Genomic DNA, 11,208 nt, shown 5'->3' with positions numbered 1-11,208 from the left:
GGCAGGTGCAGGTGCAGGTCGTGTGCGAAGCTCCGGTGCATCATGATGTTGTTGTGTGTGATAGTACCCGATTCTCTCTAGTGTTTGCTGCTATGCGAATGCTCACGTATCTTCGTTTCGTGTTTTCTGTTTTGGTCAGTCCTCCCATCCACGCCCGTCATGACCACGGTACGCACGCACGCATGTCTATACTATGTATTGTCTAGTTTCTCCTCGTGCAAGGAAGATCATCCCGCTTTTTTTCTAATAGCCACAACGACCTCAATAGTGCTGCCCGTTTGCGACGTCTTTCTATTACCTTGTAGGTGCGTTACGCACCTCCTGCTCAGACAGATCTCGAAGGTGCGAAACGGTCGCCTGCGATGTATGATGCCCGTGGGCAGTTCAGCATGGCGACTATCAAAACGTTCCAATAATATGCGGCAGTCGTCGACGTCGTAGACAAACGCACACGACACGTTGACCCCGACCATGACAGCCAACTCGAGCGCAATCAACTGCATTAATCCAATACAACAACCGAACAGCAAAGATACACCGTGGTAGAACGCACAACTCATTCACTTCTTCGCCTTACCCTTCGCCTTCGCCTTACCCTTGCCCGCCTTCGGCGCCACGATCAGCGTATCATGCTCCACGTCATCCGAGGCCTCCTCCGACCCTTCCGGAGTCTCCTCGATCTCTTCGTCCACCTGACAACCGAATGAATGAGTTCCCAGCGCAACAACTTTGACAGACGCGGGACGGGACTTACCTCCAGCGCCTCCTCAAGGTCGGGCAGAGGGCCCGAGACGGCGACCTTCTTGGGGACTTTGCCCAGCTCGAAGGCCTTGTGAAAGGGTATCGGGTGGTCTTTGGAATTGTATCTGTGTGTGAAAGCCAATCAGAATCGTCGTACGTTTGCATGATACTGTGAACGTACTTCCTCGTGAAGGCCGTCTTGGTGGCCGTCGGGATCTTCTTCAGGACCAGCGCATCCTTGTGCTCGTCCAGACCGAGCTCGACGATGGTGTCCCACTCCTCGCGCGAGAGGAAGTAGTCGTCCATCCACTCAATCACGTCGTCGATTGCATTCTGAGAAGCGATCAACCAGACATTCTTCCGTATCAGACAAAACAACCTACCGCGCCCTTGTCCATGAGCGGCTGGACAATGTGCGGGAACAGTGCCGGCACGTATGATTGTCGGATATCGGGCCTGTCGCCCGAGATCTTGAGGCGCATGCGAGCTTGCACTTCCGTCAGCTGGCGCGTGAGCTTAGTTTGCTTAGAATTCTGCCCAAGCCACCTATACACAAGAGTATCAGTCGTCGGCAGTACTCGATACCGTACGCAGTGACATACTGGGGGAAGGACGTCGCATTCGGCCCGCCATATCCTGAGCCGCCACCGTAAAGGAGTGATGCAGGCCGGACAGTTGAACAAATGGCATGTAGGGGCATCAATGACCAATATTGCTCAGGCCTGATAATTAAAGAGCGGTGTCAGCGAGATCCTCATCGGATGAAATAGTCAGAGCTGACCCATGTATCTGAGCATCAACAATGTCCCCGTCCGATATCGAAGCAGCAGCCTTGTCCATGAGCTCCAACTGTTTTATAACCTTCTCCGGTCCCTCGAGCGATCGGATTTTCGCGGGTTGTGTTTTGAGGTAGTTCTCCTGCTCAGCATATGAATTCATCCTCACCAGGATCCGGCAGGTATCACTGACCTGGATGAACAACGGTACGAATGAGAAGTCGTGGAAGTACAGCTCGATCTTGTCATTGAGGGTCTCGCGAGAGGTCGCGGAGAACATATACGGTCCGAGCATCCTATGCGTTATATCGAATGGAGTCATGATTGAGTATTTCTCGTTCGCTTTGGCGCTGCAAGGCAAGCAAGCAGTCATCAGTATACGCCGCCCACCAGTATGAATAGAAGACTGACAGCCTTTTGCCTTCGTCAAAGTCCATTGCACTACTTGACAGCTTCCACGTAGAAAGCATGTTAAGCACCTGACGGATATCAGACTGAGCGCCTTCGATGAGTTGGTCGATGACGTTGGCTGGAATCTTCATTTTCTCTCTATTGGACATCCAATCAGACACTGGTGAACATTGCAGAACGATAGACCTTACTTGAAGGCTATCGAGAGTATTCTTGATCGGACAGCGTTCGCCTCTGGCCTGTTCGGCGAAATGAGTGTGCGCCGCGGATGTTAATCATCCACCTTACCTCCTGAAAGCCAAGCTATACGCGACATTGATGAGAGGTTTGAGCTTCATTGCGCCTCGATCATTCGCGATACAGATGATCGGGATCTACATGTACAGGAGGGAACCTGAATGTGCGAGGCCAGAGTGCTTCACAACAAACACGTACCCTTGTCTTCCTGATCAGTGCAGCTAATGCACCGACACCGCCTCTGTCTCCTGCGGACATCCCATCAACCTCATCCATGATGAGGCAAGACTTGTCCGTGAGAGGAATGCCAACGGCATTAGTCGCCTGCAAACAAATCTCAATATTATACACGATTGGTATAGAGTTCGAGGTATGCATACGTGTTCTCCGTGCATCCACCCATCGAGCGATGTATTGGCAATATTCGTGCTGTTCTAATATTACCCATAATGTCAGCGAGCATGATGCACGAGTTTAGCAAGACGCTCACTTCTACGAGCTTTTTGCTCCTTGAGTCACTTGCGTTCAGCTCAATAGGCGTGAACCCCTCAAGCTTGGCACACAAGTGAGCGCTCGTGGTTTTACCGATCCCAGGAGGGCCTGTGATCAGCACGGCACGATACACACCCATACCATCCTTGCCTGGCTTCTTGAAGCCGGAATGAAGGTTGGACGACCTGGGGCATGTCAGAATGTTACTGACAGGCAATATGGCGTTGCAAAATACCAGTCATGCAGCCAACGCTGCAGCTTCTCGACTTGTCCCTTATTCCCGCAGACCTCCTTAAGCGTCTGCGGCGCGTACCGGTCCGTCCAGAGTTGGTTCGCCGCATCAGGTTTCGAGCTGAAAGACAGTGAGCAGCCTGACTGAAGCAAAGTACGCGAGATGTACCCGGAGCCACTCGCCATGCTCTCCTTCATCGCTTTCTTCTCCCGCTTCTCCATCTCCGCTGCTGCTTCACGAATTGCTTCCTTCTCTTTCGCGAGCTTCTTCTTCGTCTTCTCGTCCAGCTGACTTAGGTCAGGCACGCGTGTCGCGATGAGGTTCAAGAAGCCATCCTCGTCCAGTGTCTTCAGATTGTTTTTCTTGATCGCGGCCAGCTTGCTCGGGCCCGCATCAGTCCCTACCACGACGTATGAAGTCTTTGACGAGGGCTGCCCAGTGACACGTCTAAAAGCAATGTCATTTCGAGCTTCACCAAAAATTACTCGTAGCGGGTGCAACTTACCCTCCATGGCGTTTGGCCAGTTCTACAGCCTCATCGCGAGAGAGGCTCGTCAACTCGCCCGTAAACACGAACGACAGACCTGCAAGACAATCAGGTGCAGCCGCTTGCGGTATGGGCTTCGAGCCTGGCGCGATTGGGCCAGCTGCCTTGGCCGCTTTCGCAGCGTACCAGCTGTTCGATCGGTGTGAGACATGAGGAAGGCTATCCAACAAGGACAATGACGCACTTAAATTTCTTTGGCTGCTCCTCACCGGCAGGCTTAGATTTGGCGTCAGCATGACCATGCGCTTTCTCAGCTTTCGCGTGCGGTTTTGCATGAACCTTCTTAAATGCCCCCTTACTCTTGCCGCTGCCTTTCCTGGGCTTCTGCTCTTCCTCGTCTACGTCTTCACCTTCAAAATCATCTGCCTCTGACTCTGAGTCAGACACAATAAATTCGTCGTCCTTGCTCCTTTTCTTCCTCGTGGCTTTTTTGCGGGGAGTCGACTCCTTGGGCTTCGGATGGGTCTTCGCGGCGGATGTGCTGTGGCTCGCCTTGGATGATGACGCCGCGGCTATTGCAGCTTTCTTCCTTGGCGGAGAAGCGATCTTGATGTCCTCGTCTTCATCATCGCTAGATAGCAAGATGGCTTTCTTACGCTTGACGGAGCGACGTGGCTTATCATCTTCGTCGTCGTCGATCTCCATCACTCGGTCACTTTTCAGCTTGAATGTCATACTTTAGAAGAATCTATCCTAAAATGTCTCATCAACTCACAACAGGTGCTTTCTTCGCCTTGGAGCTACGTAAATGAGGAAAAGTGAGCGACCATCGGATAGGCTCCGATGACAATCTGTAGACTCACGATGTGGCCGTTTTCGCGGAAGGCCTGTTGACTACTTAACAATGTGGGATTATTGGTATACGGCGGCAACTCACCTTGGGTCATCTTCGTCACCTGCCGGACAAGCAGCGAGCATGAACATGTCAACGAACAGTACTACCGACGAGCAGACGTACTGATCTCTATGGGCTTGGAGTTGCCGGTTCCTGAGCTGCCTTTCTATTCAAGCCACAGAAACGTCAACCAAAGTCCTCGGAGAGGTGAGGTGCACCCCAAGGCTCAGACAACATACGGAGGCGTTCGATCGTTGTGTTGAGTTGGACTCGACCGGTGTCGTCTGGCTGCTCCCACCGAAGAAACCTCTGATATCCTTTCCTTGGTGCTTCGCAGATACCTTTGTCTTCGCGTTTGCCATCGCGTGTGTATCTTTGTCAATTCGGCAGACACGGGTGTCGCAGTGGACCTAGTTATGGCCGGGAAAGGTGGTGAAGGCACGCTCCTTGAACAAGAAGATATTCGGATATCTCGCGATACAGATGTCAGATCTCAGAAATGACACGTCTTTATATTGATAAAGACTAGGATGAATAGCCGGGAGATGATAATCAAGTCGCAAGTGCACGCGCAGGTCCGTCAGCTTGAGCCACAGACACGGAGAGTCACACTCCGTGACAACCGACGCGTGCGCGTGATACCGCACGGTCACGCGCGTCCAGCGTGGGAAAGTTACTCAACAAGCTCCGTACGCCGCTACTATAAGCATATCGGCCTTGTCCTCGCTTTGCCAGCCTCTGGGCGCAGCCGTCGTGTTCTGTTCCTTGGAATCTCTGTTGCGTACTCGATGCTCTCAAAGCTGCCCAGTACAAAGTCCGTTTCTTGGTCCTGCGGTTGTGGAGGCGATACTGAAGCCTCTGGCAGGTTTGCAAGCGTGTACGAATCGCTTCCGGCAGATGTACAGCAAGAGCTTGTCGACAATCATTTGATACCCCTCCTAAACCATGTAGAAAAGAATCGCTCAAAAATGGTGCTCGCTCGTGCTGCGGAGCTCAAGGCGCGACATACAGGCATGCCGACCCTCGATCTCAGGTCCAAACGGATCGAAGTCAACGCACTGCTTGACGAGCTGCACAGGGATGCAAAGCGCTCGTTCGTCAAAGAACGATCGCAACGGCACGAGCTGCTAAACGAGATTGTGGATAGCCTGACTGACTGGTTGAACGATATCTGGAGTGTCGTGTATGAGCACAACGTCAACTTTGTGCAAGCGCATAAATGCCTCCTGTTCATCGCTGGGACGCTGGAACACATCAGCAGTGGGCGCTCGAGGTACGCGGCTAGGCGTTCGTGTTACAGACTGACCCATGTATGCGCAGCTGCAAGTGCTCATTTACGAACATGTATGTTAACGTGACGCTCAAGGCAAAATCTGGCAAGCGCGTAAAGACGTTCGAGCTGAACGGTGCACAAAACATCGACATGATCCTGCAGTTCATCTGGCGAGACCTCTTCCTCAGCATGCTCGCGACGAATGGCCCGCGGCACATTGGGCAGATCCCGAGTATGCTGGACGACATCGAGGAGCTGCTGGGTTGGAGGGCCCTCGAACGCGTACTATACGGCGGCAGGAAATGTTAGTCGCCCACCGTGTCACGTCGTGCATTCCTCTTGACCTTCCATTAGGCCCACATGACGTTGATGACGAGGAAGATGAAAGTGAATGGGAATCAGCGTCAATGTTTGAGTCGGATTTGGACGACAGAGACGAGGGTGACGACGAGGACGAAGATGAGTATGACTATGATGAGGTCTTTGACGACATGGTCGATGGCCCGACACGTGCCAGACACTGGTCCTCTCGCATCAGCAATCAAATGTCAAAGCTACGAGAGCATATTCAGGATGTGTTGATGGCGATATTCAAGGTGGCTCCCTCGCGGTCACTATACCAAGCGCTCTCCATAATGTCAACCACGCCCGATTTGATGGATTCGCAGCTTCTGGCGCGTCTTCATGCAGTCGCAGCAAGCTGCTCGGAGACGTTCGTCGCGGCGCTGGACATCTACTCGTACGTCGAGGACTCGGAAGCGATCATCGATCTGCTCGACCATTACCCACACCTCCTACGGCCGCGCGATGCGCTCACGCTGCAGGGCGCCGTATCCGTGCTTGGGCGGAGCGCCTTCTACCAGCAACGCGCGCTGCAGATTATCGAAAAGGAGCTGCTGAACACCGCACGTGAGCTGGGTGCCGCGCTCCTCTCCTCATTCTCCCAGCTCGACGCCCCCGCGAACCAGGCTGAGCTTCAACAGATCCTCAAGCTGCGCCACGCCGCGCCGGGCAGGCACGACCGCATCGAGGAGTGGGTCGATGCCGTGTCGACGCCTGGGCAGAACACGCCCGGCCCGATGGCGTTCGCAGCGATGATGATGGGCTTGCCCGTACCCAATATGGATGCCGCAGAGGAGGCGGACCCGCTCGGGTACCTCGACTTTGATCCCACTGATCCGGACCTTGAGGACATACGGGAAGAGTTCCGGCCGAAACTGAAGCAGCGGATTGAGGGCTGGACGACTAGTGCACTCCTCATCAAGAACGGGCAGGCTGTCTTGGTTGCGGTCGTTTCAGAAGTGAACGACATGATGCCGTTCTTGCAGGCGAGGGACATCGTGGATGAAATAGTCGGCAGGTGAGTGCGCGAGCGCATGCTGGATGTTGGAGTGTGTCGGTTCTGACCACCATGTTCAGACTTGCGGATAGGCCGAGCAAGCACTTCGTCTGTGACGGGCTCGATGCGCTCATGCAGTTCGTCAAGCATCATCGGAAGATGGCGCCTGTCAAATCAAGCTCCCGACAACGAAAGACCGCTGCAGGCCCCTCGGCTGGCGGCTTCACCCCGCCCGTGCTCGCTGAACCAAGTAGTCTCGATGATGTTGACTGATTGACACGATGGACTTCCGCACCTGTGCTTAGAGTATTATAATATCGTTGTAGCTATATTGTCCGCTTGTTACAGTTCGTCTTACTGGTCCTCGTTGGAGAAAAGCATCCTTTATTTATGACATGAATCACTTGTACTCAACAATATGCAAACCGCTCCTACATATCGATGTCCCTGTTGATTCCGAGCAAACAGTACGCCGTTGCTGACGAACCTTCTGTTCTAGGTGCGGTCATTAAGGGAAGGGTTTGATGACCGAGTAATTAAAGCACTTCTTCGCCGGTGAGGAAGCGCTTTTCCGTTTTTTTAAATAAATTTCTGCTTTGAGCTGCAGCTCGATTGTTGGCAGCAGGCGACGGCGGAAATGCAAGTGAGCATGCGAACGTTTGTGAGGTTTGGTTTAGCATTCATGCAAAACGTAAACAGCCCGGATCGCAGTCGACTCTGTCCCTCGCGCCTATTAATGTGTTGATCTGACGCTTCACAACGTTCCGCGACATTGCCATCCACTGGGCTTACATTGCCTTGCCATATCTCCCGCAGCAACAGTATGCCAGGAAGAATCGGTAGTGTTTAATCAATCAAGTGCCAGCTCGATCATACAGCTACTACCGACTGTTACTATCATACAACGAAGACCGTTACCGACAGAGACGCAATTCCAAGTGGAAGCGATTCCGACGGGCGCATTTGATCTCGACTGGCAGTGCACGAGAAGTAACTGAAGGCGGCCGGTTTCAAGCCGTTTCTTGTGCATAATCCAGTCGGTCCTGCATCGCAATGCGAGCATCTGAGGCCCTGGGCTAGTATTTGTTTACGACGTCTTTGAGACGTCGTTGGTGAGGTGCTTCGCGATCAACATTATCGTCTGTTTTCCAGATGTCCACTATAACGCAGGATTGGAGTTCAGAAAGACTGCCGGCAATGCGCTTCTTTTCTGAGCTCGCAGACTGTGTCCATTGCCGTCCATCAGTTGTTCGTAGACTTTGGCGTTCCGTTTGCGAGTCGCTTCAGAACGCTGCTTCTTCTATCAGTCGTCAAAGAGGTAAGAACGGGTTGATCGCTTATGGGACGCACCTGTATGACAGCGAGATACACGTTGTCAACGCTGGACAGTAAGCGATCAACAGCCTTCCCCGCGTGGCCCCGTGTTGTTTTTTTACGTACAGCTTACCGGCGTGTGCATTTATGCCGATCATTCGAGTTTTCATCCTCGCTCAACACGAAATGATCGAGGTCTATTCAGTTTGTGACGTGCTAGGACGACCGCGTGGATGCGATATCTTAGAAGCTGAGCGAGATCTACATCATGCGAATTTGAGCATCAAATAGAGCAAGACTCTAGTCTGGATGTAGACACTATCCGTTGCCGTGCCGAGCAGGAGGAGGGAGCGCGAGCTACATGTTTCGCGAGGCCGGTGCTATGAACAGAGTAGATTATAGTGATAATCAGACTTGCTAGAAGTCCGCACAGCCTCCAAATGTGCAGGATCGTAGCATCCGAAGATCAGGGTAAAGTGAACGTTTCAGACAAACGTGTGTCGGAAAGCAGTCAGATTGAATCCGGGAAGACCACAGTGTCAACTCGTCTGAACATTACGATACAAAGGGGCGAAGAAGCGGAGAAGAAGTAGTTGTGTGTATTCTTGAGGTCACCATGAGGTCAGAGAGGTCAAAATGTTGCGCAGATCAGACGAGGTGAAGATCGAGAGTAGTTTCGTGGCTATACCAACGCGTGTTTGACATCATGTCGATCAGTTTGCCGTCTCGGTATACGGCATGAACTTGTGACAAAACGCGCCAGGAGTTTACGAACGAACGGTACCCGAGAACGTTGCAGAGTCCGCGTTGTGATGCAAGCAGGCCACCAAGACCAAGTGCCTCATGGCAAACTAGAATAGCGCAGCACAAGCAAGTGAGTACTGGCTCGGCATCCGACGCTAGTTCATCTGAGAGGGTTGCATCAAGCAGCACTGAAGTGACCACATTGCATCCTGGAGGCGTTCGCATGGGCTGCGGCCTGGCCGGCATGGCGCCACAAACCAAACAGTATCATTAATTCGTTTGCTGTGGTTACCGAATTCAATACACGGCTAAGACCCGTCTATTGAGTTATCATCAAAGCCATCATTAGGATAGCATACGATGATAACCCCTCCTGCCCGGGGATCACCAGGCACTGACGGCTTCGCATCCTGCCTCGTGCATCGTCGAAGACAGACACACGCGATTCAGCTGCGACATCCTGCTCCTTGGCTTTCTGTTCGAAGACATCATGCGTTCATCTGGGAAAATGACTGCACGTAATCTCTTCCAAGTTCACGCACTGGATTCGGAAGACAAGGCGCGACACACGACTCGAGAGGTCGCCGACAGCGAGTAGGACTATGCGAACGGCTCGCTCGACCATCCTTTTAGCTCGGCTCGATGGACATGACCAAAGGAATAAGGGATTGATTTCTGTCCGTGAAGAGATTAGCGGAACCACAGAGCCGGACCGAATCGTGCCTGTTTAGCGGTAATCAGCCTCGAGGCAGCCATGACTTGCCTTACCTGGTCTTCACCTCGTTGTATACCAGGGCGATGCCTCTGACTTTGCAGACCCGTCGCCACGTTGGAAACGCGAGCACAATGATGAACCTTTGAAAGCACCGTCTCGCGTCCAAGCTCCAAGTTCGTCTTTCCCTTGCTGCACTCCCTGTTTCCCCTCTCCTCTCCCAGTACACTTGAACCAACCTGGATTATGACTAGTCAATCGCCGCAGCGCAATAGGGTACCAACGATGCAGGGTAGGTGTTGACTTTTTGAGCCCGCTTCCTTTTCTCGGTATCAGGGCCCACGTTCAAGATCGTATTACCGCTTCCGATGATGCTCTCGCGATTCACTTGAAGGTGAAGAGGTGAAGCGCGGGACCGTACTTTGTGATGGTGCTAGTGCGCTTGTCTCTGCTCTGTAGATCTGGGCTGTGGGCATTTACGTTGAGAGTATGGTAAAATGCGCCGGGGTTGAGCGCGATAACGCGTCGCCTCCGTGCTCCCTCCACGACCGTACGGCTCTTGTGACCTGATCCTGAGTTCATTTAAACTTTTCTATATAGGCTCGAATTCAAACACTACGCCCCGCGATTCAACTCCTTCTCCCTCGTTACGTGAGAGGCAACGCGCGATCAAGGCGCATTCTCTGCCAGTCGTGCCCTCCGTGAGCCAAATACTCTCCAACCAGAATCAACAGCCGATCTACGCACAAGGCCAACAGCCTAGCCCGACGACGTCCAATTCCTCCCTCCAGTCACGCAGATCTCCCCCACCGACATCGCGGATCTCCCCCACAACTGGCAAAATGTCCGTTGCCACCCACCCTCGTGAGCGATCTCCGGATAGGATAAGCACTCCTCCCGCTCTCGTACATTCTCACAGCCAGCCAGTGCTTCCGCAACTCATACCGCTTCCTCCGCCCGGGCCACAACACGCTCTTAGCCAGCCCAACGTCCTCCCGCCGACGGCTCAGAACCCATTCCACCCACGACCGATACCACGCGGGCCACCGCCGCCGTTCCTCACGCAGTACCAGGGCACAGAAGAGCAGTGGCAAATGACGGAGCAGCTGATGGCGGAGATCGAGCGTGCGGATCTCCAGCAGACCCAGGGCCAGTTCTCCCATCCCGCCGGTACGTCCGGAGTTGCGTACGCTGGTGGTGCAGCATCGAACGGGCTGGGCATACATCTGCTTAACACGATGAACCCATCAGCGAAGGACCCCGCCGTGGAGCGTGTGCGTGGGAGCGACCGCGCGAGCCCAAAGGAGCAGGACGCAAAGCGGCAGAAAGACGCGCAGCCCGCGCGCGAGAGCCCAAAGACGCGGGACCGCTCGCAGACGATGTCCTCACTCGAAGGCCACCCCTCGACGACGCGCACACCAGAATACCGCGGATCACCGCAGTATCAGACGCCGATGGCGTCACCTGGTGAACGTACCGCTGCCTATGGCCAGTATATCCAAGAAGGGTACCAGACTGGACCCGCGCAGGGTGCCACGCCCGCTTCTGTCCCTGT

General features: G+C 53.6%; 4 protein-coding genes across 4 annotated transcripts in view; 3 read left to right on the top strand and 1 right to left on the bottom strand.

The window, feature by feature from the left end:
• On the top strand, positions 1-540 carry LAESUDRAFT_37643 (uncharacterized protein). The gene has a single exon (XM_040902228.1). The coding sequence runs from the start codon at positions 160-162 to the stop codon at positions 439-441; it is 282 nt and encodes a 93-aa protein (XP_040770784.1). The 5' UTR covers positions 1-159; the 3' UTR covers positions 442-540.
• Positions 541-557: 17 nt separating this feature from the next.
• Positions 558-4,846, bottom strand: LAESUDRAFT_746572 (DNA replication factor C, large subunit; the record flags this gene model as incomplete). The annotated part of the gene is made up of 22 exons (XM_040911420.1): positions 4,511-4,846; positions 4,395-4,437; positions 4,314-4,332; positions 4,240-4,263; positions 4,152-4,176; positions 3,621-4,099; positions 3,395-3,565; positions 3,058-3,336; positions 2,893-3,009; positions 2,656-2,842; positions 2,546-2,599; positions 2,364-2,489; positions 2,217-2,302; positions 2,120-2,167; positions 1,929-2,066; positions 1,711-1,867; positions 1,523-1,659; positions 1,344-1,463; positions 1,125-1,287; positions 923-1,074; positions 755-866; positions 558-692 (listed from the first exon to the last, which is right to left on the bottom strand). Exons 1-22 carry the CDS (start codon positions 4,631-4,633, stop codon positions 561-563), a joined length of 2,892 nt encoding a protein of 963 aa, XP_040770783.1. The 5' UTR covers positions 4,634-4,846.
• A 130-nt stretch (positions 4,847-4,976) lies between these two features.
• Positions 4,977-7,414, top strand: LAESUDRAFT_669733 (uncharacterized protein). The gene is made up of 5 exons (XM_040905410.1): positions 4,977-5,085; positions 5,137-5,544; positions 5,592-5,848; positions 5,899-6,904; positions 6,964-7,414. Exons 1-5 carry the CDS (start codon positions 5,060-5,062, stop codon positions 7,154-7,156), a joined length of 1,890 nt encoding a protein of 629 aa, XP_040770782.1. The 5' UTR covers positions 4,977-5,059; the 3' UTR covers positions 7,157-7,414.
• A 2,485-nt stretch (positions 7,415-9,899) lies between these two features.
• Positions 9,900-11,208, top strand: part of LAESUDRAFT_710295 (uncharacterized protein) — a gene marked incomplete at both ends in the record, with an annotated part of 3,592 nt that continues 2,283 nt past the window's right edge. The window contains 4 exons of the mRNA XM_040906753.1: positions 9,900-9,949; positions 9,990-10,047; positions 10,113-10,203; positions 10,254-11,160. Coding sequence (XP_040770781.1) covers positions 9,900-9,949; positions 9,990-10,047; positions 10,113-10,203; positions 10,254-11,160 — 1,106 coding nt within the window. The remainder of the gene's footprint in view (positions 9,950-9,989; positions 10,048-10,112; positions 10,204-10,253; positions 11,161-11,208) is intronic.

The sequence above is a fragment of the Laetiporus sulphureus genome, assembly GCF_001632365.1.
Source record: "Laetiporus sulphureus 93-53 unplaced genomic scaffold LAESUscaffold_1, whole genome shotgun sequence".
In the NCBI taxonomy this organism is placed as follows: Eukaryota; Fungi; Basidiomycota; class Agaricomycetes; order Polyporales; family Laetiporaceae; genus Laetiporus; species Laetiporus sulphureus.
This window is presented reverse-complemented; position numbering and strand designations above follow the sequence as displayed.

Excerpts from the sequence above, each read along its gene's own strand:
- LAESUDRAFT_37643 (XM_040902228.1), top strand. The coding sequence starts at position 160 with ATGACCACGGTACGCACGCACGCATGTCTATACTATGTATTGTCTAGT.
- LAESUDRAFT_669733 (XM_040905410.1), top strand. The coding sequence starts at position 5,060 with ATGCTCTCAAAGCTGCCCAGTACAAA. Across the intron at positions 5,849-5,898 it reads ACTATACGGCGGCAGGAAAT|GCCCACATGACGTTGATGAC; the intron begins GTTAGTCGCCCA and ends ACCTTCCATTAG. Across the intron at positions 6,905-6,963 it reads GTGGATGAAATAGTCGGCAG|ACTTGCGGATAGGCCGAGCA; the intron begins GTGAGTGCGCGA and ends CACCATGTTCAG.